Source organism: Notolepis coatsorum (genome assembly GCF_963971535.1).
Source record: "Notolepis coatsorum genome assembly, chromosome: 5".
NCBI classification, from domain to species: domain Eukaryota; kingdom Metazoa; phylum Chordata; class Actinopteri; order Aulopiformes; family Paralepididae; genus Notolepis; species Notolepis coatsorum.
In genome coordinates, this window is record NC_140169.1 from 92,662,396 (window position 1) to 92,687,186 (window position 24,791).

Genomic DNA, 24,791 nt, shown 5'->3' on the forward strand with positions numbered 1-24,791 from the left:
CATTAGACAACGCCTCATGTATTGATAAACTAAAGTGAATAGTTCGTTGACTGGGTCATTTTGTTTAATGTTTCAGTTATGTTGAAAGAGGAGCTCTGAGCTGCTCATGCACTCCTCTTGCCGTAATGGTTTGTTGACGTGGTTATGTGAGGCGCAGATTTAGGAGTCTGATCTGACGGTCACAGAGCTGAGGGAGTGCGCCCAGTTAGCTGTAAAAATCCATAGATTAGCCGCACCGTTATATAAGCCCCAGGGTTGAAAAATCGGGGGAAAAGCCGCGGCTAATAGTCCGAATATTACGGTAGTTAAGATGTCTGGTCATTCTGCTGGTTAGCATGTGAAAGAGTTAGTTAGGATGTCTGGTCATCATTCTGCTGGTTAGCATGTGAGAGAGTTAGTTAAGAGGATGTCTGGTCATCATTCTGCTGCTTAGCATGTGAGAGAGTTAGTTAGGATGTCTGGTCATCATTTTGCTGCTTAGCATGTGAGAGAGTTAGTTAGGTAAACACCATACCTACCGTGGCTCGATTTTGAAGTTATGGGAGGCGGTAGGGGTCAAAAGGGGTAATGGGATTCATTTGTATTATTGTTTGTGTTGTGGTTTTCAACCAAGTCATCACCATAATTAACACATTCCAGGCCAACCCCCGAGATATCTCGGGTTAACTCGCCATGCGCTGGGCGCCAAGCCCCGAGATATCTCTTTTTTTTTTTTTTTTTTAGATTTCTTTTTTAGCGTTTATCGCTTTTTACTACTGGGCAGTCCAGTAGAGAGAGAGAGAGGAAGAACGGGAGACAGAGCGGGGGGAAGACATTCGGCAAATGACGCCGGGTCCGGGAATCGAACCCGGGTCGGCCGTGCCGCGACGCAGCGTGTTGCATGGTTCGCCACTTGGGCGCCCCAGATATCTCGGGTTTTAATCGATATTTTATTTATTAGCTATATCCATTCATTTTTCATCCATCCAGCCTGACGTTATCATTGGGAATAGGTCTGAGGTCGCAAAGGGCAAATACCGCCGCCTAACGCCTCCCGGATGGTATTGCACATCATTGGAATCCCTCTGGCTGGGGCTGTGCATGGATCTAAGAAGTCCGGTCCAGGTTTTACTTCTCGGGCATGCAGTATCGTTATAACGGATGGACTGGGGACACTCAGAGCAGCGTGGATTATGTGTTTTGGACATATAACGTTGGATCAATAAACGCGATCAATATTTGGAATGGCGATCAGGAATTGGATTAATCTTTTTGCACTACATCAGATGTGAGGTAAGGTCTCTGTTACCAATCTTGCGTTGATCCGATGTTTCTTTCACCGCCATCGGAGCATGTGTGTGTGTGTGAGGTTCGTGCCGACCAAAGTACGAAGAAGCGATTTTTCAGACCCGGCTTCTGTTCGCACATGATGACACATATAATATCGATAATCTAGCGTTTATTTGAAAACGATTCATAAATCCAGCGACAAATGGCACGATTTCTAACGAAATACATTGAAGCTCGATTTGCTGGAGTTTATTGAGATTAGACGGAACGCTCTAGAAATATATTCATATTCATCACGGTATAAAACGGAAATGTTTCGTGCATGTTGACTGGAAGCAACTCACTGACGATCAACGTGTTATTTAGATCTATTGCTATTATATTTCATATTTTAAGCACTCGCAAGTAAGTCCTATCCTACATTGGATAAAGCACTGGCGCTGAAGGGCCATCAGCGCCCTCTGCTGTTGGCCCCCAATGAGTTAATGTGTTATTATTGACAGCCCAAATATTTTAGAATATTAAAAAAATACTACTGCGAGCTGGACTAAAAAAAACTATTTGGTCAGGAACGTGTGCAGGCCACATGGCAAAGGGCTGTGATCAAGTGTCATTATTCATAATCAAAGTGTCATTATCTGTGGTACTGGGCTCAAAATGGACTCTTGGTCAATCACTGCCGGTCGTTGCAGTAGGAACTACTGTTTTCTTTACATTTGAGGTTTTCTGGAAACATTTTGCATAATCTGTTTTGAGACTGAAACTAGAAATATCAGTGTTGAAATAGAACAAGGACACGGTGTCATAGATATGCTTACAGCAAGTGCATTGCCTGTGAGCCACCTCTAGGGGCAGAGTGGCTGAGTGGCTGACTGACTGACAGACTGAGTTAGTGACATTGCCTATCTATGAGGTGCTTCACACCTAAGAACGTGATGGGAAAGCTTGAATATAGTGAGCCTAGTGGCTAGTTAGCTAGCATTGTAGTAAACCTTTGGTTAGCTTTAAGCTAGTAGCATTTCTCACAGCTGCATGGAGACCTGGCGCTATGATTTCCAAGCTTTGAAAAGGTCTCAGGCGATATAGAAAGGGACAATATTCGCCATGTTATGGTCAGAGGAAACTGACTTGGAATCGAGGGACATTTTCAAATACTTGAATATCTCTTAAAATGTTATAATTTTCCCTTTTTTGTGAGGGTTACTTATATTTACTTAGTTCTACATCACAGCCATTTATCTGGATTGAATACTTGAAAGACTATTGTTGTTTCTTTGTTTGTGAATTATTTCCTTGTGTGCATTTTCAATGTTTTCCATTTGAAATTGAAACCCTTGTGATTTGCAAAGAAAATCAAACGGGTCAGTTTGACTGTGGCCTTGTGTGAGGAGAGATGACGATACAACACTCAGACAGACAGACAGACTCCTGACGAGGCCTTGTGTGAGGAGAGATGACGATACACAACATGCAGACAAACAACCAGACTCCTGACGAGGCCTTGTGTGAGGAGAGATGACCATATACAACATTCAGACACACAAACAGACTCCTGACGAGGCCTTGTGTGAGGAGAGATGAGGAGATACAACACTCAGACAGACAGACTCCTGACGAGGCCTTGTGTGAGGAGAGATGAGGAGATACAACACTCAGACAGACAGACTCCTGACGAGGCCTTGTGTGAGGAGAGATGAGGAGATACAACATTCAGACAAACGAACAGACTCCTGACGAGGCCTTGTGTGAGGAGAGATGACGAGATACAACACTCAGACAAACGAACAGACTCCTGACCAGGCCTTGTGTGAGGAGAGGTGACGATATACAACACTCAGACAAACAGACAGACTCCTGACGAGGCCTTGTGTGAGGAGAGATGACGATATACAACATTCAGACAGACAGACTCCTGACGAGGCCTTGTGTGAGGAGAGATGACGATATACAACCTTCAGACACACAAACAGACTCCTGACGAGGCCAGCCGTGACATTGCGATGAAAACTTTCTCAGACCAAATTAACTCATTGCTAACGTTTTTGGTCTTCTCATTTATATTCTCTTACACTCTGAAGATTACAAAATTTTGTTCATAACTTGAAATTACATATACATAATGTTAAATCTATATACTGTAGGCTCTCTACAAGCCTACTTCTCTCCAAGCAGAATAATATAATTGCATTAATCTAGCCCCCCATGTGCTTCATCCTGTCATTAAGGAGGCAGAGCTGTCCCTAGACTTTTGGCGGCCCTTGGCAAAACAAATAATTTGGTGACCCTTCCATTTGATCTTAGATCGGATCTCTGCACCAGAGGGGTAACCGCTATTTAGGCATTCTGTTGAAATAATGTTTTGACATGATGATTGACGTAATTATGATTACACAATGATTGACAATGATCTCTGATTGGCTGACTGACCTCCCTAGGGGCGAGTAAATAACTAAGTCGTGCTACGTTCTTATTTAATTTCTGGTTGGGGCCCTGGGAAGGTGGGGCTCGGTGCCTGATCTGTCTTGTAAGCAGGATGGCCCTGGAAGCAGGTAGAACAACTCCTGCCGTACTCCACTACATCCATGACAACTAGGTTACTGTACAACGTAGCAAAACTCTAAACTGTTGCAATTCAGAGACTTAGTCAGTACAGAAGAATATTATGTTATGCTATGCAGAGGCAGAGATTAAACAAGTGAAGACACTAGTAGAATGTTTATCCAGGTGGGCGGCTACGTGGCGTAGTGGGCAAGGCGCTCGCCACGAATACTGGAGACGCTGGGCTCGCCTGTTCGAGCCCAGCGCTCCACATTGCTTTCAGTTTAGCTGGTCGTCCATACTAATACACATTGGCCGTATTAGGGGGTGGGAAACTGATGGGTGGGGATCGGGCGTTGTGGACAGCGACTCCTACAGGTCGGTTGGTGCGCCTGCGCAGTAGAATCAGGAAGTGTCGGGGGCAGCGTGAGCCTCCCACGCGTTACTCCTCGCCACTGAGAGATCGAGCTGCGCAGGTGAAAAGATGCGACTGCTGTTACCTCAAGTACCGGAGGGGACTCGTGCTATGTATGACTTAGTCCACATTACAGCCGGCTTGTGGGAGGCAAGAAACAGCGTTCGTGACAGGGGAGGGTTGAATTGGATGACATGAAATTGGGATGGGAGAAAAATATAGAAAATGGGAGAAAAAGTGGATAAAAAAAAAAAATTATCCAGGCCAAATGCTCTCCATTTTGCGGATACAGTCTTTGTCAAAGATTCAAAGGCCAAGTTTATTTAACCCAAGGAAGCATTTATACAGTGTTAGTTGTTACATGTATTTGTTACCCCACACATAAAACTGTTTTTTGTTTTATAATACTGAAAGATGGAATATTGATGCTGCTTCGGCTAACTAACGTAATTTTTTTTTTTTATTTGTTACATTTTTTTTAATGTTCTTTTTGCTTTTAAAATGTCGGCGAAGCATGCCATTCAAACTGGTTGCTTTTTGTTTGTGCAATAATGGGGGTTGCCTGAATAATTTAAATCAACTGTACAAATACAGTGCTCATCATGTTCTGTTGAAACAATAAAATATGAACATGATTTGTTTGACTTTCTTTATTCTTGGCGGTGTGTTGTGTGTGTGTGTGTGAGAGAGTTTTGAGTGAGAGATAATTAATCTTACCATTAAACAAAGTGACAAGCTAGGTAATTTTGGGGGGCAATAGCCTACTATGAATTGAAAATGGGGGACCCTAGGAAGAACCAAATGCAACACAAGAGAGCGAAGGGTAAAGGAGGAAAGATGTTCAAGCAGGGTCTATGAACCCATGTCACACACCTGTACTTTAGTTAATATTATCTATTTTGTTTTTGGGATATTACAAGTGCTGAATGCTTTTATACCTTATTATTTATGTCTGTTTAACGGTGTGATATTAAATATTCAGGGATGATGTGGTTTGTGTATGGGTGAAACAAAAGGCAAAGTGAAAGTTAATAAACAAGAGAAAAAAAAAGAAAGGACGAAGGAGAAGGGAAGTAAGAAACTCAAGGAGGGTCTCTGGACCCAGATCACACATACAAATCTTAGTCAGCATTTATTGTCTTTGAGTAGGAATTACCTGTTTATGCCTGTTTAAGGGAGATACACAATCAGCCTTTGTATCAAATACCTAGAAAACAACAGTAGGGGAACCAGACAACTAACCATGTGATACCCATGTAAATATTTATGTGCACTGTTTTTTCTTTTTGTTTTTATTGTGATACTAGTCTCTTCATTTTTTATTATTTATTTTTTGTAAGTGCTGTCTGTCTAAATAAATGTTAATAAAAAATTTAAGTTTAAAAAAAAGAAAATGGGGGACCCTGATGTAAACAAGACTAAAGTCTCTCTGGTCTGCATCCCCTTGTATTAAGCTGTACTGTATTGTACCCATTCTGCAATCTGTTAATAAAGTTTTCAATCAATCAATTTACATTTGTAAACGGTCACTGTCGGCCACTAGAGGGCAACACGCTGCCTCTGATTGGATGTTTACTGTGGAAGTGACGTGGTCCACAGTCATTGGGGAGATCATTGGACTCGTGAAGGAAGAGGCATCATGTAAATATGTTTTTGGTACTCAAAATACAGTAGTTATTAATGACCGTGTTACTGCAGTATGTTTATAACGCCTTCGCTTAACTGACATGAGTGCAAGGTGTTGGTTGCTTTGGAAAAGACTGAATGGAGAGCGGCAGAGGAAGCAGTGTATTCGTTAAACCTAACACGTTAATTTGTAGCCCCTTTCGTGACCGATAGATTTACCATGAAGGACTGGTTCTGGCCAAACCGTTCGTTATACAAGTATCGCAGAGAAATGTCAAAGGTACTCACAGTTGCACGAGGGTTTCGGACAGAGATACGGGATGGTTTGAAAGCTCGGCGTTGCTAATAAACATTTTAAATGTTTTTTATAAACTGGTCAACATTGCATTATTTCCGGCGTTGGGTGCATGATGCGCATGCGCTTTGATCACACCAGGCAGCCAACGCCGGAAATAATGCCGTTTTGAGCAGTTTATAAAGAATATTTAAAATGTTTATTAGCAACGCCGAGCTTTCAAACCATCCCGTATATCTGTCCGAAACCATCGTGCAACTGTGAATACCGTTGACATTTCTCTGTGATACTTGTATAACGAGCGGTTCGGTTAGAACCAGTCCTTCATGGTAAATCTAGGTTGTATTCCTATTGAGGAGCAAGTGACTGTGGATTCACTCGGTGCATCACAGTCACGAAAGGGGTTAGTTAATTTGCATCCTCAATTTCCATAATATTACACGTTTCAATGATTGTCTTACTTAACTAAAGTTCTGCATCAACTAGTTTTAATTTAATAATCTAAAATGCGTTGTAGTCGGACATTAAATTAAACTAGTTTTGAAATGAGTAAATCAAGATTTAGAATTAAACTGAGCTATGTTGCACAATTCAAATATAATCCTTGTTTAGTAAATCTTAGTTTTTTACTATTTAAACTAATAATAAATAAACCCATTAATATGAATCTAGGTTTGGAGGGATGGGGACTCTGGGGAGATAAAGGTTTGAATTTAACACTGCTTACTTTTAAACTAACTTTAAAGTTGGGTGCAACAGAAATGATGCACCACAATTTAATCCAGTTTAATAAAAAATATATATAATAATTTAAATCCTTGCTGGTGCAACCCAACCCTAGAGTTTACTGAATTTGTGAAATCTGCTTTAAGCTTCTGTGCTGACAAATGGAACATCATACAACGACAAACTAAAACTTAACACTTTGGTCTCCTCTGATCAGTTCAAATCCATAATCACCATAATCTGCAGGTGATTAATTGATTTGTTTACACACCCTTTTAATAGGATTGCACGTATTGTATACTGCATTGTTTATTGTATTTATTATGTTTGTATGGTCGACATCATTGGAAATGACTGCTTGCCCAGTTGAAATAAAGATAGAATGAATGAATATCATTATGTGTCAAATCAAAAACCCGGTCTTCTTTTATTCTTTGTTGTGTGAGGGTGATTATAAAGCAATGTTGCTAAACGACTTGGGCAAATCAACTCAGTTTTTCAAATGAAATGTAATGTATACTAATAGATCTAGCTAAATGCATGTTGATGATGTGGAAAGACCTTATGCCTTATGGCAGGCCTTCCTGGAAGAAGATATCTTGTATCTCAATGGGACATTCCTGGATAAATAAAGGATGAATAAATAAATATTCAGACGATGATAATTACATGTCGTGTTTATTTCATACAGTATCGTCGGTCACGGGTATCAGACGGCTCAGCCTACAGTAGGGCCATGTAATCATCTACAGTGTGGGTCCAATGTGAAGCAATAGGGAGCGTTACGGCCGGCGCCCACGTGATCAATTAGTGCAACTATCTGTTTTGAGTCACATTTCATGCCCGATGGAGGCTGGTTTCCTATAGTTGAGATTCTACAGTACATTTAGTGGATTTTGCCTTGCTTTGAATTCGAGTTAATGCTGTTAGTTAATTGAATTAAAGTGCAGCTATTCTCATACAGCCTATAATAGCCTGTGTCATCTCTATACTGTCTAAGTAGGCACTCTTGTTTTGTCCTAAATGTAAAATGTAATAAATTCTGGAGACCAGTGGTTCTCAGAAAGTTGGGTCCAGGACCCCCCAGAAAAAATGTCGAGTAATAAAATTTCACTAATGTTCTATTCACTAAAAGTTAGCACATTGTATAAGAATGACTATTCTACAGGAATCATAGGTTTTACTCTCTACACTGTATCTACAGTATAGACAATTATGGAATCCTGTACTAAATCATATCTAACAGCAACTATCTCCTCAGACGGGGGCTTCTGGGACACAGGTCTGATCACACAAAGCGTTCCCAGTTACATAATCAGTCCCAGTGTCCTTGACATGAACAAGTTTGAGAACCAATTGTGTGTGTGTGTGTGTGTGGGGCGCAGCATGGCAGGTCTGTGGAGGTCCTACCAGGTGTTGATGACCAAGCACCCCTGGAGCGTCCAGATAGTCACCGCAGGTAGGAGACACACGCATACTGTATTATATATATATTATACACACAAACACATACACACTGGACCTTGTAGACTCATTCTTTAATAACCATGATATACTGTAACTAATTTAATAATCTTAAACTGGTACTTAATTTAAACAAATCAAAGTGCATGCTCTTCTCTAGAGCCAACTGTACGGTCTGTGCACATTTGCATATATCCACTGTGTGAATGGGGCTATTTTTGAGAGAGTTAAAGAATATAAACATCTTGTAAACATAAACATCTCCATTCTGCAATCTGTTAATAACGTTTTCAATCAATCAATCAAAGCATGTGGCTGCAGTCCTGTGCACCGTGGGAAAAACATGCCTACTGCCGAGTTGTATTTTCGACATTATTTTCATTGAAACAAGCGTTATTTCCTGTGTTGCACTGATACAGATACTGGTGTGCCGTCCCATATGTTCAGTAAAGTCTATACTGTTCAGTAAAACTAATGGTCTAAGTCTATACTGTTCAGTCAAACTGATGGTCTAAGTCTATACTGTTCAGTCAAACTGATGGTCCAAGTCTATACTGTTCAGTAAAGTCTATACTGTTCAGTCAAACTGATGGTCTAAGTCTATACTGTTCAGTAAACTGATGGTCTAAGTCTATACTGTTCAGTCAAACTGATGGTCTAAGTCAGGGGTGGGCAACTTTGTATATGGTGAGGGCCACAAAATGTCCACAATCAATCTGGGGGGCCGCATTGTTTATCGGCAGTCCCGCCAGTAGTACCCCATCACTCAAATAGCCCATAATAGTCACAGATGTGATAAATAAGGTATATAAACAATTATAATTTGTTGTAACTTTGTTTTTATTCCATTTCAAATGCATTTAGTAATGCAATTTCAACTTTATGAATTTATAAACAGCTGAATTTAAAAGTATTGCTGTAACCCCAAATATATACAAAAATGATAAATTATAATTAAGGCTTCTAATAAAATAAATGTATGAACTTAAAGCCCACTGCTCAACAAACACAAAGCAGCATTCCTGCTGCATTTCACTGCAACAGTAAATCAAAAGTGCAATAATAAATTATTTTGTTAAATGTATAAACTTTTATCCTGCTACTAAACAAAACATTATAACACTGAAATGCATGTTATGGATATGAAGCACTCAGGAATGTTTTGTTTAGTAGCAGGATACAAGTTTATATACATTTAACAAAATCATTTATTATTGCACTTTTGATTTACTGTTGTAGTGAAATGCAGCAGGAATGCTGCTTTGTGTTTGTGTTATTAGTGTTATCTGAACACTACAAAAGTAAACAAGTAAAGTGCAAGTAAAGTAAAGTGCAATACTACATGCCTCCCATTGACCCTTTATCAAACTGGCATGACATTCACCCTCGCCCCACAGTGGGTCAATAATGGTTATAATAATAATAATAATAATAATGGTCCCCTCTCTACACCTCTCCATCATCTCTCCCCCCCCCTCTCTACACCTCTTCATCATCTCTCCCCCCCCCTCTCTACACCTCTTCATCATCTCCTCCCCCCCCCCCCCCTCTACACCTCTTCATCATCTCCTCCCCCCCCTGTCTTTAATGAGACACTTGTGGTCTCTCCATTTGGCGCACAATAGCAGGAATGTCAACTTCAATGTTTGTGCATGCAATCTGTATCAGATGAAATAATGTTTCATCCGACAGCCTGTTTCTCTCCTTTGACTTGATGTGCTTCATGTTTGAGAAATTGCTCTCACGTATGTATGTGCTCCCAAACATACTGGCCATAGAGAGGGCAAAGTCCCTGAGGAGTGGGAAGCGGGGCTCAGGTAGCAGTTTCCAAAACGAAATTCCCCTCTCATTTCTCTTTGCTTGAAAAAAAGGATCTGACTGTAGCTCGCACAGTTCAAGCTGCAACGGTGGGGGCTGCTCTGACACCGTAGCGGTGAGGGGGCCGGCAAACAGCGCTATCCGTGACTGCATGCCGTTGAAATCTTCAAACCGATCATTGAATTGCATTTGCAGTGTTTCAATGTCGCTCCTGTACTTTCCGACGGCTCAGCCATCGGATTTCTGTGTGTAGCTGCAAGTCGCCATAATCAGTGTCCATCTCTTCCAAAAAGGAGACAAACTTTCTATGGTTTAGTGACCTGTTGCCTCCACGAATTAGATTGGTAACCTTGGTAACCAAATCCATAACATGGCTGTATTCAAGCTTCTTGGCACAGAGAGCCTCCTATATCAGATAAAAAAAAAGAAAATCGATTTAACGACTCTCGCATATAATTTGACTACACTCGACTCGCATTGGTCATTATAGTGACGCACAATAAATGGAAATTATGTTAGCGAACTTACCTGATGTATAATGCAGTGCAGCATTGGACACTCAACGCCACTCTGCCTTAGAAGCCCGGCGAATCCATCGGTAACAACAGCCGACAGTTTATCAAAACCCCCATATTGCTGCACGGCACTTTCAACAGCGTTGAATATGTGCACACTAGGGCTGACCCCTATTAGTCAAATAGTCGACTAATCGATCGAAAGGAGCCATAGTTGACTGCCAACTCTTCTTAGTCGAATACAATAAAAAAAAATAAAAAAATAAAAAAAAATAAAAAATATTATAATTTTTTTTTTTTTTTTAATATTGGCCTGGGGCCGCATGGAACGTCGGTGAGGGCTGCATGCGGCCCGCGGGCCGCCAGTTGCCCCTCCCTGGTCTAAGTCTATACTGTTCAGTCAAACTGATGGTCTAAGTCTATACTGTTCAGTCAAACTGATGGTCTAAGTCAGGGATCGGCAATAGGCGGCCCGCGGGCCGACATTGGCCCGCCAGCAATAATTTCTGGCCCGTCAGATTATTTTGAGAATATGATATTTATGTGACGCGCGGGAAATATTCACTCGGGACGCCAGGGTGTCTTTTATTGTGAAGCTGTATCTATCTACCGGTAGTCATCATGTCTGTCACTATAGCCAATTGAAATGCTAGAAATGGTCACGTGGACTGGGAGAACCAATGGAATAGTCCCACCGGGCCTGTGTATATTTCCCGAACGCACGTTCACTTCCGCGTTCGAGATGCGAGCGAGTTAAAAAGAAAACGGGGAAATATAACGCTTCTTTTAATAAACAGGAGCAATACTTAAAATACGGGTTTATCGCAACAGGTCGTGATTCTTGCGTGCCGAGCCGACGTCCTCTCTGCATAATATGTGGCGACAACAACAACAACAACAACGAGGCAATGATGACAACTGTGTTCAAGTTGGCAGATAAAGTTCAGATAAAGCATTCAACGCCAATCTGGAATTGGAGGGCGGCGAGTGGATATGACATGTTTCAAACATTAGCAGGGATTTTGGAGGACTTAACAACAAACAAGGTATGGTGAGTCGTGTTTTCATGCATTTTGATCTGTGTTCATCACACGCCGCTGTGATCTGCAACAGCTGATCTGCTGTTCATGATGAATGAATGAAAACTTTATTTAACAGATTGCAGAATGGGTTATGGGTACAATACAGTACGGCGCAATACACACAATTGTTAAGGGGATGCAGACCAGAGAAAAACGTTTGTCTTTTTTCAATATCGGTATATTAAATTAGCCATTGTTTTTGATCCTGGCCCGCCAAGCAACGGCTTGGGGAAAATCTGGCCCGCGGCGAAAACTAATTGGCGACCCCTGGTCTAAGTCTATACTGTTCAGTCAAACTGATGGTCTAAGTCTATACTGTTCAGTCAAACTGATGGTCTAAGTCTATACTGTTCAGTCAAACTGATGGTCCAAGTCTATACTGTTTAGTAAACTGATGGTCCAAGTCTATACTGTTCAGTAAACTGATGGTCCAAGTCTATACTGTTTAGTAAAACTAATGGTTAAGTCTAGTGTTCAGTAAAATACCAACCGGACTCAGTATCAGCAGTGGAAAAGTGGTGCTTGAGACTAGAGGGTTTGCACCAATAAGTATCTTGGTGTGGGCTTTATGTAGTGTAGTATGCTCTTCTAAACAGTAGATGGCAGCAGTAAACAGTCTTGTGCAGTATTCCCCCATCAGTAATAGGTAGCCAAACAGTATAATTTAGTTCTGCTGTAACATGTAGTCAGACAGTGTGAATGAGTTATATCTCTGGTAGGGTTAGAGTCAGAGGTGGAGAAGATGCTTTTTGTATCCATGGAAACATATTGTACTTCAATATGTTAGAGAGAGAGAGAGGAGAGAGAGAGAAGTGTGTGTGTGTGTGATTCACTGATAGTATGAATAGACTTTTGGTTGAATGGATGATGGATAATGTGCTGGGTCTCCAGATCATAGTTCTCTCATCAACTAAATGCTCTGAGCTTCATCCCTCCCTCCCCTCCAGGGGGAAGCCTGCCAACTGTCCCCCCACGTGTCTGCACCCTGCCTGGGCCATGTCCATCAGAATACAGCCTCTCATTGCCCCCCTCTCCCTCAAGGACATGGGTATTAACATTCACCACAGTAAACACCAACAGTGTCTGTGTATTTCTGTGTACTTTAAGTAACTACACTAAATGGACACTACCTTCTTAACTCAATCCACACCAGACCCGATGATAGTCGGGTTAACTCGCCGACGCTTGGGCGCCAAACCCGAGTATAGTCGGGTTTTCATCGTTATTTCTTTTATTCGATATTTCCATTCATTACAGGCACACGGACATCTGAGTTAACATGGGGAATCAGCCTGAGAATGCCAAAGTGCAATACCGGCCGCATCCACCCAGGTGGCAGTATCGAGCACCCTTTGTGAATGAATGAATGAATGAATGAATGAATGAATGAAAACTTTATTTAACAGATTGCAGAATGGGTACAATACAGTACGGCTCAATACATACAATTGTTAAGGGGATGCAGACCTGAGAAAGACGTTTGTCTTGTTTCCATCAGGGTCCCCCATTTTCAATTCATATAGACATATATGACATACATGACATACAGATAGTCAGTACTGCTACATCTATACATTTATGACATACCAGATTTGCAAATACAGTACTGTTTGTGATACAGAAGGAGTCAAGAAAAGGGAGTATATACATTTGACGTAGAAACTGTACATTGGAGGAGGTTGGGTGGGGGGGGTTGGGTACATTGGGATATTGACAACCATACTGGGTAATTTACATTGGAGGTGGTTGGGGGGGGGGGGGGCGGGGGGCACACTGTATAAACAAGTAACACTGTACATTGAGGGAGGGGGGGGAGGAGACACTGTACAAACAAACACAATTGTACATTGAACTATTGACAAAACCATACTAGGTAAATGACTGTACATTGGAGGGGGTTGGGTTAGGATATTTACAGGGGCCAGTGTTGAATTGCAGTCTCCCGTAGGTGTCCCTTGAGAGAGGTTTTGAAAGTGGGTAGTGATCCACATTCCTTTACAGCTTTGGGTAGGGCGTTCCACATTGATGTGGCATAATTGCGAAACGTGTTTAGTCCCTTATTTGAGCCGAATCTGGGTTTAACATGATTTGTGGAGCTCCCTCTGGTGTTGTGATCGTGGTATTCACTGACCTTTGGGAAGTATTTTGACATGTACATGGGTACCTTGGTCGTGTAGTGTATCTTGTAGACCAGGCCCATTGCAAGTTGTTGTACTCTGTCGTCTACTCTAAGCCATCCTAGGTTGTCAAAGTGGGCAGGGGTGAGGTGGGTTCTAGGAGTAAGGTCAAGCAGTAGTCTGACCAGTTTGTTTTGAGATGTTTGTAATTTTGTTTTTAGCGCCTTTGAGGTGCTTTGGTACCATGAGGTGCAAGCATAGTCGTAGTACCCCTGAATGAGTGCTCCTGCCAGAGTCTTCAGGGTGTTCTTGTTTACCAGAGAGGAGATCCGGTACAAGAATCGAGTTCGTTGGTTGACTTTTTTTATTACATTGGATGCCATTTTGTCACAGGAGAGATTAGCCTCTAGGATGGAACCCAGGTAGGTAATTTCATCTTTCCTTGTGACAATATTGTCACCCACTGTAACTGAGAAGCCGTCGGTCTTGCTGAGTTTGTTATTTGAACCGAAGAGAATGGACTCTGTTTTGCCCATGTGTAATGATAGTTTGTTATCAGCGAGCCATATGCAGATTCTGCCTAGTTCCGAGCTGAGGGTTTTTTCAACCTGTAACTTGTTCTTGTCAGAGACCAGCAGGGCTGAGTCGTCCGCAAACAGGAACAAGTTGCAGTCACAAGCTGACGACATGTCATTTGCATAAATTAGGAACAGTAGCGGTCCTAGTATGCTTCCTTGTGGAACACCACAGCTCACTGTGAGGGGGGGGGATAGGGTACCGTTTACCTCCACCATCTGTTCCCTCCCCTCAAGGTAGGATTGCATCCAGCTCACTGATAGACTATCAAAACCAATTGCTTTTAGCTTGTCAATCAGAATGGAGTGATTGACCGTGTCAAAGGCCTTTTGTAGGTCCAGCATGACCATGCCGCAGTATTTGCCTGCGTCCACCTCTTGTTTGATGTGGTCATTCAAATAGAGAAGGCATGTGTCAGTGGAGTGGGATGTTCTGAAGCCAGATTGGAATTCGTAGATTAGATTTTTTTCCGCTAGGTACTTTTCGACCTGTTCGTAGACTATTTTTTCCATGACTTTCGAGATGGAGGTGAGAATAGAAACAGGGCGGTAGTTGCCTGGGTCTAATTTGCTGCCCTTTTTGTGCAGAGGGGTCACCCTCGCAATTTTGAAGTCCTTGGGGACGTGTCCCTGTTTTATGGAGAGGTTTATTATGTGTGTGATGATTGGTGTGATGGCGGCTGCTGAGTCTCTGAGGAATTTGGAGGGGATGTTGTCATGGCCAGTGGCCTTGTTAGGTTGGAGGGCGCTCAGTTTATTGAGTACCTCATCTGTTGTTACCATTTCCAGCTTGAAGTCGTCCTTGCGGACCCCTAGGTTTTTGTAGTAAGCTACTATGTGTTCTACCCCATAAAGCCCTGAGTGGGAGGGTAGTTTGTTTACCAGTGTTGTGGCTATGTTTGTGAAGAAAATGTTTAAGTAATTGGCTACATCCAGCTTGTCTGTGATGAGCGTGTTGTCCGTTTTTATGTTTATGTTTGAGAATCTGGTTTTAAGTTTTTTACTGCATCCTAGTTGATTATTGAGTAATTTCCAAAGTTCACGTGGTTTGTTTTTGTTTTCCTCAGTTTTGTCATTGATGAAATTCTTTTTTGCAGTTTTGATCATGGAGTTTACGTCGTTTCTTAGTCTGTTTCTTTCTAGTTTGAGTTCAGTCACGTGGGCTTGGAGTTCACTGCTCGTGCTTTTAGTAAGCTTTGACTGACTTTTACGAAACTCAGAGCATTTTTTGTCTCTGGTTTTCATAGCGGCCAGTATTTCGGAGTGCATCCACGGCTCAGCGCGATTTTTTACCCTGGTGGTTCTTAGGGGGGCCATGTCGTTTAGTATTGCTGAGAATTTGGTTTTGAAACCAAGCCATGTTTCGTCAACCAGTGTACCATTGAGTTCATCTGACCAGTCCAGACTCTCCAGTTCAAGGTTGAAGGCCTCGCTAGAGTAGGTTTTGAGGTCTCTAGATGTGACTGTTTTGTGGCAGCCAGCCTTTTGTTTTAGTTTTTTTCGGGTACAGAATATCATATAACCTTGTATCTTGGCCTGTGGGACCATAGGTGTTCTATATATATCTATGTGTGGGACGGCCAAATGTCTCAGGTTTCATTTTTCCTTGTCGGGCGAGGCGAACAGTTCTCCTGGTTCCATTGAAGCACGTCAAATATCCCCAATCCATATGTTGTGGTGGATTATGCCGTGGAGCAAATGGACATTGGATATACCAGATGGCTATCAAACAATTGGAATATTATTTTTGGAATACTACCGATCACAGGTAAGCACGATCTGACGTCAATTTTAGCTTGATCCTGCAATGCTTTTATACCGATCGGGCTGATAAGCGTTTTTAGTGTTCAATACGAATGCCGTTACTGACAATCAAATAATCAGAAACTACCCCCCCCCTTTAATGCATTCATGATGGAACATAATAGCTATGATATAGACTTGATTTCGGAATAATAACGCGTACAGGCAAGACACGGCAACGTCTATAGTGGAATTGACGTATACGGCTATAACTCAGCATTTCGGGAATTACCCTAGACCGCTCTAAAACCATACTTATATTCACCACGGTATAACACGGGAACGTATGGATGGAAAAATTCATTCTTTTTCACATATTGAGCGATAGATAGGTGATGTCAAATGGGCCATAGTATTGTATCCATAATATAGAATATAGTTATAGCCCTGCAAACACCGCCACGTATTCCTATACTTTCCTATACTATTTCTATACTCCTAGCCACGCCCCTTTGACCATATTAGGGCTAGCGTGCCAGTAAGGAAGTCAATGGGAGGACGGGGAAATTTGCGAACGCCTAAACTATATCTTAAATTATGGCTATGGGTCTAAAACACCCCTCGCTTATCAATGACTTGCTTGCAGGCAACATGTACGAAACGGATTGTTTTTTCATTGGTACATTTCCGTTTTATACCGTTTTGAATACGAGTATAGTTTTGGAGATGTCTAGTAATTCCAGAGAAATTCCGCGATAATAGCTCTTTACTCTTTCTTTACTGGAATACACAAAACACGTTGTCATTTTTCGGCTGATTTATGAATAGTTTTCAAATAAACGCTAGATTATCGATAGTATATGTGTACTTATGCACGCTAGAGAAGCGGGCTGAAAAATCGATTATCCATGCCGTGGATACAGCTAACGTTACGCGCACACACACACACACACACACTGCGATGGCGGAGAAAAAAACATCTGATTAACCCAAGACTGGTAACATAGAGTCCTTACCTCACATCAGATGTTCTGCAAAAAGATTAATCCAATTCCTGATCGCCATTCCAAATATTGATCGCGTTTATTGATCCAACGTTATAGCACCAAAACACATAATCGAAAGCTGCTCCGAGCCTCCCCAGTGAATGTGGTAACAGATACTGCTTGCCCGAGAAGGGAAACCCCGGGAGCGTAGTTTTTTTCTGATGCACAGTCCCACCCAATCCAATCCAATGATGTGCAATACCATCCGGGAGACGATAGGCGGCGGTATTTGCCCTTTTCGAGCTCAGACCCATTACCAATGATAACGTCAGGCTGGATGGATGAAAATGAAATGGATATTGCTAATAAAAGAAATAACGATTAAAACCCGAGTTTTCTCGGGTCTTGGCACTCAATGCATGGCGGGTTAACCGGACTAATCTCGTGGTTGGCACTGAATGGGTTAACAACACATCACGCATATCGCTCCGGCGCTGATTGAGTTAATGGAACAAAAGCAGAAATGGAATTAAAAAAAAATCCATTTGATGGGAGCTAATGTGGGTCCATATTAGTTGGACAAACATGTCACAGCCTAATTCAGGGGTTCTCAAAATAGAACGAGATAGCACGGACAATTTGGACAACTGGATCCTAGATCCGTTCATTACGCATGACGCAACAGGCCTCCCACTGTCTGAGCAGGAGACGCAAATTGATCTTTCGTGTGACGAGAAAGTCAAATTCACTGGACAGGCCCTCGCAAATGTCTGGATATCAGTCCGGAACGAGTAACCAGTGTTGTGTAATGCTGTATTCACCCAGGCTGTATAGATTACAATAATGCATGCACACCTGTTCATAACCTACCGTATCACCCCTGTCCTTAATCAGAGTCAGACATCCTGCCACCTTTCATGTTTCTATACTAAAAGATGCGTTATAGACTACTGTATAGTAATTTCCATGGTGTCATGTAAATACGTAGGCGTTTAAGTATTTATGTAAATTATGTTTTCGTTTTTTTCTGTTGATCCCTAACCACACCCCCTTTCAGACATGTTTTATATCCAAAATATCCATCGGAACACTTCCTGTATGGTAGGGCAAAGGAGCAGTGCCTGCTTGAGTACATTTAATATCAAGTACTTTTACTTGAGTATAACTTTGAATGGAGGACTTTTACTTTAAGAGTCCTCCAGAGTTCTATTGTATCATGATATTTCAACTGTTTTCACCACTGGTGTGTGTGTGGGGGAGGGGCTCTTCCTCTCATCCCATGGTCTTCATCACACTGGCACCCCCACTTGTGCCCCGCCCACGTGTGTTTACCTGCTGACCATTCCTTTAATTCTATCTCTCCCTCTTTCTCCTTTACTGTCTCTCTCCCTCCATCTCTCTCTCCACCTGTCTCCTCCTCCATCTCTCTCCATCTTTCTTCCCCTTCATCTCTCCATCTCTCCCCATCGGCCTCCATCTCTCTATCTCTCTCCATCTCTCCATCTTTCTCTTTGTTTCTTCTCCTCTTCCCTGTCTCCTTTTCATCCCTACATTCTCTCCTCCCTCTCCTTATTTATCCTCTTCCCTGTCTCTTTCATCCCTCTCTCTCCTCCCTCCAGGGTCGTTAGTGGGAGTGGGTGATGTCATATCGCAGCAGGTGATTGAGAGGAGGGGACTGGCCAATCACAGCATGCAGAGGACAGCCAAAATGATGAGCATTGGTTTCTTCTTTGTGGTGAGTCTCATCTCTCTTCTCTTCTGCCCGTTCTGTTACTTTCTTCTCTTCCTCTTTCTCGCTTACTTTCTGCTTAACCCACTGAAACCTACTGTATCATAGCCATTTTTTGGTTATATGGTATCGGATAATAATTATGGTATTGTGACCCTAGTATTGTGAAAATATGGTATTGTGATTCTGGTATTGTGATGATATTGTATTGTGACTCTAGCATGGCCGCCTAGTTATAGTTGAAAGTGGGGGTGCAAGATATTTTTCTCAGGACATCTGTGCTCTACTGAGCGCACCTTTCTAGTCCCCAGCTGAATGTGCTCGCTTGACTCGGCACAGTAGACGCGCGACAGACAGACAGCTGGGCTGTGTTAACATTACAATGTACAGTCGCGCGAAATAATGTTATGAATGCCCGAAATAACATAGCATTACAAAGTACAGTTGACAGCTGGGCTGTGTTAACGTTACAAGTACAGTCGCGCGAAATAATGTTATGAATGCCCGAAATAACATAACGTCACAAAGTACAGGTCCAGCTCAGTATGATGTCATAATCAAACATTCTAGAACATTTGTGTATCTATTCAACAATTCTCTCACAGCTGAGTGTGGACGACAGCGGGGACGAGGGAGAGTAACTACATAACATAGGCAGAAACACAATCCCCCCCTCTCGCTCTGAATAATATGCATATTAGATCACTCAGTGATTAACCGCGGCATATAGTAAATATGGATATAAAGCATGTTAAAGACGCATTTATTGGATGCGTTGCGCGCAGTTTACATAGAAACAGCGCGACTCCCGACAGTGCGACATCATCACAACAACACCGAATAATATGCATATTAGATCACTCAGTGATTAACCGCGGCATATAGCAAATAAGGATATAAAGCATGTTAAAGACGCATTTATTGGACGCATTGCGCGCAGTTTACATAGAAACAGCGCGACTCCCGACAGCGCGACATCATCACAACAACACGCGAGGTTGTTAGGTTGTTTCTTTTTCGGTGACATATTTTCGGTGAAAAAACTCTTTCGGCCGAAACCGAAAGGCCATTTTTTGCCATTTTCGGCCGAAAACTTTCAGTGCATCCCTAGTGAGTACTCACATCATCACACATGTATGTAGTAGTACTGTGAGTACTCACATCATCACACATGTATGTAGTAGTACTGTGAGTACTCACATCATCACACATGTATGTAGTAGTACTGTGAGTACTCACATCATCACACATGTATGTAGTAGTACTGTGAGTACTCACATCATCACACATGTATGTAGTATTACTGTGAGTACTCACATCATCACACAGTATGTAGTATTACTGTGAGTACTCACATCATCACACATGTATGTAGTATTACTGTGAGTACTCACATCATCACACATGTATGTAGTAGTACTGTGAGTACTCACATCATCACACATGTATGTAGTAGTACTGTGAGTACTCACATCATCACACAGTATGTAGTATTACTGTGAGTACTCACATCATCACACATGTATGTAGTATTACTGTGAGTACTCACATCATCACACAGTATGTAGTATTACTGTGAGTACTCACATCATCACACATGTATGTAGTAGTACTGTGAGTACTCACATCATCACACATGTATGTAGTAGTATTGTGTGTACTCACATCACATGCACTTGTGTACACATATGTGTGTATTGACCCCTCCTGCTTCACCAGTGTATTTATCCTTCATTCTTCTGTAAATCTTTTACGTCATAACCCCGTAGGCAATGTTTATTTATACATCTATAATCATCTTATGCTCAGACAACGGCCTGTTGTCTCTTTATGTCTTGGACTGTTTCCCTCCAGAATGTTTCACAAATAGGAACATGTGTCATGGTGGCTGATTCTTTTTCAAACCAAGTGATCATTTGATAGGGAAGAAATTTACATAGATCATAGATTAAATATGCAAGTGTTGAATCAGTATTGGTTTTCTAATCAGATTGGAGAAGATCAATAGAGGCTTTGCAGAGAATGTTTGGAATGCCCCTTTTTCTTCTTCTATGTTGACACAATGCTTGCTAGGTGTTGATATATGAGATATAAACAAACATTTTATGAATTGTGGTTTTATACTGGAGCTTGTTAAACAAGTCACAGTGAAACAGTAATATCATGCTTTTAAGTTTGACCTACTCTACTGGCTGGTATAAGCTCCCATTGTTTCTCCTATAGGGTCCAGTGATAGGAGGGTGGTATAAGCTCCTATTGTTTCTCCTATAGGGTCCAGTGATAGGAGGCTGGTATAAGGTCCTATTGTTTCTCCTATAGGGTCCAGTGATAGGAGGCTGGTATAAGGTCCTATTGTTTCTCCTATAGGGTCCAGTGATAGGAGGCTGGTATAAGCTCCTATTGTTTCTCCTATAGGGTCCAGTGATAGGAGGCTGGTATAAGCTCCTATTGTTTCTCCTATAGGGTCCAGTGATAGGAGGCTGGTATAAGCTCCTATTGTTTCTCCTATAGGGTCCAGTGATAGGAGGCTGGTATAAGGTTCTGGACAGACTGGTGGTCGGAGGAACTAAAGGTTCTGCCCTGAAGAAGATGCTGGTTGATCAGGTGAGACACACCTTCTTCTTCTACTACTACTACCACTTTCTTTCTTTTTAGGTGCTGCACAAACCAATTTCATTGTACTGTATTGTGCAATGACAATAAAGCTTTCTACTTCTTTTCTTCTTTTAATTTTTCTTCAGGTGAGACACACCTTTTTCTTTCTACTACTTCTTTTTCTTCCTCTTTCTTTTTCTTCTTCCTCTTTATTGTCTTCCCCTTTTTCTTCGTTTTCCTCTTCTTCATATTCATCATTACCATTATCGTCATTGTCAACATCATCATTCTTGATAGCAGTGTGCAAAACACAATGAATGAAGCTTTTGAATTCACCGGATGTGGACCTTGAAAATCATTGAAAAGTCCTTGGAAGTGTGTGTGTGTGAGAACCAACAACAAACAGAGATAAATGTGTATTTCAGCTTTCTGTCCCCACATTCACACCCCCCTCCCCCAGTTAATCCTCCCTTTGACAGGTGAGGAACAAACAGACAGAACGATGGATAATTCCTTGCTAACGTGATTTAGGGAAACGGCTGAATGCACAGGACCAGGGGAGGACAATGAGGTGCGCGATGCCCTACCCTGTGGGCGGGATTACATCCTCCCGGAAAGGGGGAAGCTTTTCTTTGACGGACTATGCGCGCGCGCGTGCGTGCGGGCGTGTGGGTGGGTGGGTGCCCTCTTATGTCTATCTATCTCTCATCGAGTCCCAGTTCATCAGTAGTGCCTCTATCTCTCATTGAGTCCCAGTTCATCAGTAGTGCCTCTATCTCTCATCGAGTTGCTACAACGTTATATCATGATATTTTTTTAGTGTCAATATTATATCTGTACACTGACACCAAGTATCATACACTGACTTCATGTCCAAGTGTCCTAGAGAAAGCCAGGCACTTAACCCTTAATTGTGTGTGCGTGTGTGTGTGTGTGTGTGTGTGTGTGTGTGTGTGTGTGTGTGTGTGTGTGTGTGTGACGTGTGTGTGTGTCTTCGAGTGGTCAGCAAACTCGTAAAATCGCTATATAAATGCAGTTAATTTACCATTTCATAGAATTAACAGTGTTGTGTGTGTGTGTCTGTCTGCGTGTGTGTGTCTGTCTGCGTGTGTGTGTGTGTCTGTGTGTGTGTGTGTGTGTGTGTGTGTGTGTGTGTGTATGTATGTGTGTGTGTGTCTGTCTGCGTGTGTGTCTGTCTGCGTGTGTGTCTTTGTGTGTCTGTCTGCGTGCCTAGCTGTGTTTCGCTCCATGTTTCCTGGCAGGGTTCCTGTGTATCTCCGGAGCTCTGAACGGCCTCACGGTGGGAGAGAACGCCACCAAGCTCCAGAGGGTGAGATTAGACTTAACTCTAATATTATCTTCTTCATATCAGTGTTAATAGATATGTGTAGTGTTGGGGCGCCCAGTGTAACCGCAGCATCCTGGGTTTGAATCCGCCCCCGGACATGTCCTCCCCATCTCTCTCTCTCTCCCAATTTCCAAAACGGTCCTATCCACAATAAAGCAGAAAATGCCAAAAAAAAATAAAAAAAAATATGTGTACTGTGCAGTAATACACACATTACTCTGTGTCCATGTGATATAATGATATCTGATTAATTAGCTTACAGTCATTTAAGTGACGATGCTGATATGAGGCGGGAGGGTCACACAGGAGAAGCCTTTCACTGCAGAGTATTTTTTGTATGTGACAAAATATGTTTTGTGCCCAGGCCACAAGTGTGCAGTATCGCCATGGATGCCATATAGACGTATGAAAGGAGATGTATGAAACACGCTTCATACCCCCTGGAGCTTCACATGAGGCTGTCATGGAGGTTCTGTTAGGACAGATAGAGGTCTGGGGCTTCACATGAGACTTTCATGGAGGTTCTGTCATGAAGACCGTAGGCGGTGCCTTGTTCCTTGCTGCGCCCCCCCACACACCTCCCACCATTTCCTCCGGTAGAGGGAGGGGCAGATGGAGGAAGATGAGGGAGGGGAGGGATGGTGGAAATAACGACATCTGTGCGACTCATTTTGTGTGCATGCGTATATGTGTCATAATCACGATTTTTTTTTTATTGATATTGAAATCACGTTTACTTGATTATTACACAATAATTTGTGACCGCGACCAGCGATTGTGGCCACATGTCTCGATTGTCATTTATTTTTATTTTTATTTTATTTTTATCTTTTTCTCCCTCCTTTTTCCTCCGTTTTCTCCCATCCCAATGTTAGTCGTTATGCCAATTCCCAATCCCCTTCCTGGTCGCTGCGCACCTACCCCCTACAGTCGGTCTGGGAGAGTGGAGGCTATCACGTGCTTCCTCCGACACATGTGTAGCCAATCAACCGCTTCTTTTCACCTGGCAGCGCGGACTCTCACTGAGAGGGTGTAACGTGTGGAAGGATCACACTACCCCCCTTAGACACTACCCCCCTTAGACGACGCCTCCCTTGCGGACCAGCTCAACACCTTCTATGCGCGGTTTGGTGCAAACAGTGGCACTGCTAGCCCAACGGCTAGTGACGTCACTGGTGCGCCGGCTGTTGTGGAGGGGGGGGGGCATCCGCGGGGGGGGGGGGCGCTCTCTCATTGACGGTACACAGTGTGAGAAGAGCATTTATGCAGGTGAACACCAGGAAGGCTGCTGGCCCAGATGGTATAACAGGACGCATACTTAAGGACTGTGCCAACCAGCTTGCCCCGGTGTTCACCGCCATATTTAATCAATCCCTGGCGGAGTCGTTGGTCCCTGCCTGCTTCAAGATGTCTACCATCATCCCTGTACCGAAGAAACCCTCCCCAACATGTCCAAATGACTACAGACCGGTGGCACTCAACTCTGTGGTCATGAAATGTTTTGAGAGGCTGGTCAAGGACCACATTTGTGCCTCCCTCCCCAGTGATATGGACCCTATGCAATTTGCATACAGGACAAACAGGTCCACTGACGACGCGGTCTCCCAGGTACTGCACAGCACCCTCTCCCACCTTGACCGTCAGAAGGGGGGCTATGTGAGACTGTTGTTCATTGACTACAGCTCAGCGTTCAACACCATAGTCCCCACCAGACTGGTGGACAAGCTGATCGAGCTGGGTCTGAGCTCCGCCCTGAGCGCCTGGGTACTGGACTTTCTGAGTGAAAGACCCCAGGCGGTCAGGGTGGGGGGTCAGACCTCCAACACCATCACCCTGAGCATCGGGTCCCCCCAGGGCTGTGTTCTAAGCCCCCTGCTGTACTCACTCTACACACACGACTGTGTGGCCAAGTTCAGCTCCAACTCCATAGTGAAGTTCGCAGACGACACG

The 24,791-nt window shown here is 42.8% G+C and overlaps 1 protein-coding gene across 1 annotated transcript in view; it reads left to right on the plus strand.

The window, feature by feature from the left end:
• The first annotated feature begins 5,819 nt into the window (after positions 1-5,819).
• Positions 5,820-24,791, plus strand: part of mpv17 (mitochondrial inner membrane protein MPV17) — a 42,192-nt gene continuing 23,220 nt past the window's right edge. The window contains exons 1-5 of the mRNA XM_084313856.1: positions 5,820-5,863; positions 8,255-8,328; positions 18,789-18,904; positions 21,410-21,502; positions 22,728-22,823. Of these exons, the coding sequence (XP_084169982.1) occupies positions 8,256-8,328; positions 18,789-18,904; positions 21,410-21,502; positions 22,728-22,823 (378 nt within the window). The 5' untranslated portion in view covers positions 5,820-5,863; position 8,255. The remainder of the gene's footprint in view (positions 5,864-8,254; positions 8,329-18,788; positions 18,905-21,409; positions 21,503-22,727; positions 22,824-24,791) is intronic.